Below are 5089 nucleotides of genomic sequence, written 5' to 3' on the forward strand. Positions count from 1 at the left end.
GTAATCGTGGGCAACGTCCGGTTGTGGTGGATGCTGTGGCCGTTGCCGGATTCCACTTCCCGTTCGTAATATGCTTCTCTACATTTGCCGGGATTCGTAGGAACCGGGCGAGAACGTCCTCGCTTCTTTTGAGATGATAGGGCTCAGCGCTCATCCCTAGCCACAAAGGGGGAGAGTGAATGTGGCTATGTTTTGGACCGCTAGGTGGCTACCCGTTTGAATATCTTTAATGGGTTTTATGTAAAAAAGGAGGGAAAATAAAAAATAATATTAAAGAATAATTCTAATTATTTCGGTTCGTTTATTTTGCAATTAAAGGGTAGAATTTTAATTAAATTAAAAAAAGAATCACAATAAAAAGAAAACATGGCAACGTTGTTAAGCAGACGACGATAGCAGAAAAAGGCTGGGGTTGACGAAAAAAGTATCTGTATTGAGTGTATTCGCTCCTACGAACGGCGCATTAAAGTCAACTGTCAACTGACGCATTGGTCTTCTGCAGTGGACTCGTCTCGGCATTGTCTGCAAGAAAAAACATCTATTTCTATTCTAAAAAACTAATATGTGTGATATAAATAAATATCACTAGTGTAGTGCTATAAATCTAGGTGGCCATCTGTTCATAAATAATGGGAAACATATTTGGTAACAAAAAGACAACTCGGATTACTGAACAAGATAAAGCAGTGTTGGTGAGTTCATGTTCATAATTTCATATACAACAGAATCTGTGAAAAGTGTAAGAATGTGAGTACGTTTTCATTGGTTTAATCATTTTCATTTTGATGCAGCAACTTAAACAACAAAGAGATAAACTCAAACAATATCAGAAAAAAATTCTTACAGTTATTGAGAAAGACAAAGAACTAGCCCGGAAGCTTCTCAGAGAAGGGAAGAAAGAGTGAGCTTATCCTATATTGTTGCAAATACTTCCTGAATCACAAGTTATATGTACCTCAATATGTATTTCCTTAGGCGAGCTAAACTTCTGTTGAAAAAGAAACGGTATCAAGAACAACTAGTTGAGAAAACAGACAAGCAACTGGATACAGTTGAACAACTTGTTCATGATCTTGAATTTGCTCAAGTTGAAATGGAGGTAAAGCATTATTTTAATTGTTAATTTTATGCCTGTTTGAGATAATACTAAGCATTATTCAGGTTTTGAACAGCTTGAAAACTGGCAATGAATCTCTAAAGGAAGTCCATAAACTTTTCTCTATAGAGGATATTGAGCAAATTATGGAAGAAACTAAAGAAGGAATTGAAAAACAAAAGGTTCTAACCTTCAATCAAATTATGATAACCCAAAATTGCATTACAATTTTTTCCAGGAAATTGATGAAATCTTAGCTGGAGTCTTGACAGCTGAAGATGAAGAAGCCGTAGACATGGAGTTTGCTGAAATAATAAGGCAAAATCTACCGGATGTACCAGTGTCCGATTCCAATATTTCCGAAGTTGAACTGCCTTCTGTTCCCACAGAAGAACCAAAACCCAAGAAAGAGAAAATCATTCGAAAGCCTGTGCCATTATCAGCCTGAAATAATTATCTTGAGTCTTCTGTATATTATTTCTTTATCAATATTTTAAAATTCTCTTCTTCCCCAAACATTAGTTATTAGTTCTTAAACCAAAAATTTAATAATAAATCTATTTCAAGGTTAGTTTTATAACATCATACTATTTAAATTACTATTACATTACTGATCTTTAGGTCAATATAGATATTTTATATAAAAATAAAATTCATTCTCTTGTTTCCCTCTAATAAGACTGATCGTAGTCTGGGAGTGTGAGGCAGTTTGAAGTATATTTTTTAGTAAAAGGCAGACAGGGCGGCGTTCATAAATGATGTAACGCGACTTTCATGATTTTTTACCCCTCCCTCTCGTTGTAACAAATTGTTGGAGCAGGATTCAAGTCCGAGATGCGATAGCTTAAATGCGTCACTGGTTCCACATTGTCATAAAGAGACAGACAGGACCCATTGTCGAATCATTCCAAAGACATGTGTGCCGAAAGTAAATGTAACCGGTCATTTAAAATTCCGGTATTTGTGGTTATAGATCCAACGCTCCTATGTGTTACCACGACCTAATTTAGTAATTTCCAAACGACTTTATGTTCCAACGACATATTGGCAACGTACGGAACTAGTGACGTTTTTTAGGGGAATGCGTAGCCATCTAACGCTCAGTCTTATAGATATAATGATGCATACATGATTTCGTAGTTAGCAGCTTTTTTTGTTTTCATTTTGCAAGCAACGTAGGATTATGACTGTAGATGCCAAATACGGAGTCATTGTCGTAGGGAAATGTCATGACAAAATTGTTTTGTGATCTATCAGATTCTTCTTACAATGAATGGATCCAGTTGCCGGATTCCTTCTTCGCTGTTTTTGGTGCCCCCGGAAAATTGAAGGGATCCAAACGCGAAGCGTGAAAAGCGTTGGAGCGCGGAATTTTCCACCGAAATTTTGCCTTCGATTAAATTTTATGCGATGCGCAGTAAGTGGCGCTAAATATTTATTTTAGCGCTTGCGCGTTCCGTAAATTGTATGATAAAACTCATTGCACTAAATTAAGCCAATCGTTGTTACAGGTAAATCACTGGCGCCATACGCGCTTACACAGCACAGTCTTTGATCAATCATTAGCGCCATGGACGCTACGATTGCGCTAGATCCAGAGCTAACAATATGACATTTTTTGCACAGCGAGCTGCCTAAAACAGTGGAAGGGCAATTAGCGCTAAGATAGCGAACGGACTCGTGATAAGCGCTAATATATGGGACGGCAGCGCGCTACTCGTTCAGTCGCCGCAATCATTTTTCTGGTTGCAACCATTTTGTAAAATTATCAAAGCGCTTGCGAGTTTCCTAAATAATGCGATGAAATGAATTGCGCTAAATATAGCGCATCGTGCGTAAGTTAATCCCGAATACATCACTATATAGAGCTTAGATAGAGCTAGATCTAGGGCGAAACATTTAATTTAATTATTTTTTCGCAATGAGCCGCCGAAAACATCGGACGGGCGACGCTTAGCGCCTAAATAGCGGACGGGCCCACAATAAGCATTAAAATACGGACGGGAGCGTGTCGATTGTCGCCTATAGGGCTATTATATTCAGGCTGTAGTAAGCGCGTACTAAACAAGTAACGTACTTACTTCTTTGTTCTTACTCCATGATCTTTGAAAAAAAATGTCCGGATTGCCAGCACCTGCTTCTCCGTGCTGCGTTGCCAGATAAAATGCTTAAATAAAAAAGACCCCGAAGAGCCCTATATTCTGGGCACAGATAAAGAACACTCGTATTTATGTATGATCATGGGCATGGAGAGACCTAACCTCTCCATACCCCTGGTATGATTCTGGGTGTCGTCAACAAGAGGCAATCTGGCCAGCCCTGAATTTAATGTCGAAATATTAGCGCAATTTATTTCATCCGATGCAAGAAATACGACAGCAGAATTAAATTAAGCGTGTTTCATAAATTATATGATAAAACAAATTTGCGCTAAATTTAGCGTATTGACCGCAAGCTAATCGCAAAAAAATTACTAGACATACGCGCTTAGATCGCGGTAGATCTTACGCGAAATATTTCACTTTTTTTAACGTTAAATGGGTTACATGCGCGTTTTGTAAATTTTACAATATACTTAATAAATTTAGCGCATCGCGCACAAGGTAATAAGAAATTCATCATTAGCGCCATGCGTATACATATAAGCGCTAGATCTATTGGCTTGATTATTTTTCGCGCAGCAATAATATTTTAGATAGAAATTAAATTCATTCGTTTGTTTCTCTCCAGTAAAAGGCAGACGTAAGGGGCGTTCATATATATGTAACCAGATTTCATGCCGCCCCCCCAATTGTAACAAATTGTAACAAAAATTTGAGTCCTGGAGCCACAATGACATGGATTTACGATTTACCCCATAAGAATAACTTTTTTTAGGTTCTTAAAATGAAAGGCAACATAAAGTTAAATAAAAAAACCTTGTCTTGACGACGGGCGATGGGGCGTTTGGGTGGGGAAGGGATCAAAAATAGGAAAAATGATCGATTTTTGTGGAAATTTACCCCATAAGAATAAAGCCCCTTGGGCGCCTTCGGAATTTGGAGTTAGTTAAATTTTAGATCTAAGTTTGTAATTTAAGATATGGGTGGGATTGAGCTAACGTTAAAAAAGGCCACTCTATTTTAACTGATTCTTACTACGGCTTTTTGAGGGGTTTGATATTTACATAATGTAGCGCCATCTGTTATCAGATCTGGGAAAACCACAGCCGTCAAAAAGTAAATCGCCGCTACTTCACTTTTTAAATGCATCGAAATGGTTAAAAGAATCACATAGTTTCTATTTTTAGGTTCAGAAGTATCAAATAAGCTCTATACCTAACTTCGTCATGCCTTATAGTTAAAAACTAAACCTTAAAAATACCCTAAATCGTGTTTTTCGGATTTCCTCGATTCTGATTGGTCGAGAAAATTCCCAATAAAGACTTTCGGGCCTCGGGGTGCCTCTCTCAGCAGACTACTGTAACTTGTGCTGCATTAAAGCATGGACTACTTTATATAAGGACGGGACTCTTCGGCATTTCCTATGTCGGCCGTGTAGAAATTTTTTCGGGCGAATCGGAATCAGAATTAAAAAATAATTATTTAATTACCTAAAGGGATGCTATTTAGAAACAAGGGAAACTGACAGTTGATGAAACAAGAAAGGGGTAGAGAAAACCAAAACATAGGTGATTAGATGGTTTCTAAACAGCATCCCTTCAATTACTGCCTCGAACGTCGACATTTCAAACTTAAATTTCTACATTAGGACTTGGAGAATATCTTTCCATGATAATTTTAAAATATTGTCCTATAAATAAACTTACTTTTTGTTAAGTACATTTACGATCATACCTGTCTAAGTATTGAAAATAAATGTTCCAAATACCCTTACATGTAAATGAGCCATAAGAGCTGTTGAAACCGGGAGAAACGACGGTGGCGCCGTAGTGGCCTGCCTCAGCATACGCTTCAGTTTCATTGTATGGCGTGACTCCACCATTCTTCTCAT

At 37.7% G+C, this 5089-nt stretch overlaps 1 protein-coding gene across 1 annotated transcript; it reads left to right on the top strand.

Annotated features, from left to right (window-relative positions):
- Positions 1-376: 376 nt before the first annotated feature.
- Positions 377-1667, top strand: LOC124190079 (charged multivesicular body protein 6-B-like). The gene is made up of 5 exons (XM_046582627.1): positions 377-692; positions 792-901; positions 976-1099; positions 1162-1278; positions 1335-1667. Exons 1-5 carry the CDS (start codon positions 630-632, stop codon positions 1542-1544), a joined length of 624 nt encoding a protein of 207 aa, XP_046438583.1. The 5' UTR covers positions 377-629; the 3' UTR covers positions 1545-1667.
- Positions 1668-5089: the final 3422 nt, after the last annotated feature.

Source organism: Daphnia pulex, chromosome 3, assembly GCF_021134715.1.
Source record: "Daphnia pulex isolate KAP4 chromosome 3, ASM2113471v1".
NCBI lineage: Eukaryota > Metazoa > Arthropoda > Branchiopoda > Diplostraca > Daphniidae > Daphnia > Daphnia pulex.

Bases quoted from the DNA above. Each gene is read 5' to 3' on its own strand.
- LOC124190079 (XM_046582627.1), top strand. From the start codon at position 630: ATGGGAAACATATTTGGTAACAAAAAGACAACTCGGATTACTGAACAA. The intron at 693-791 runs GTGAGTTCATGT...ATTTTGATGCAG, and splicing joins AACAAGATAAAGCAGTGTTG to CAACTTAAACAACAAAGAGA. The intron at 1,100-1,161 runs GTAAAGCATTAT...AGCATTATTCAG, and splicing joins TTGCTCAAGTTGAAATGGAG to GTTTTGAACAGCTTGAAAAC.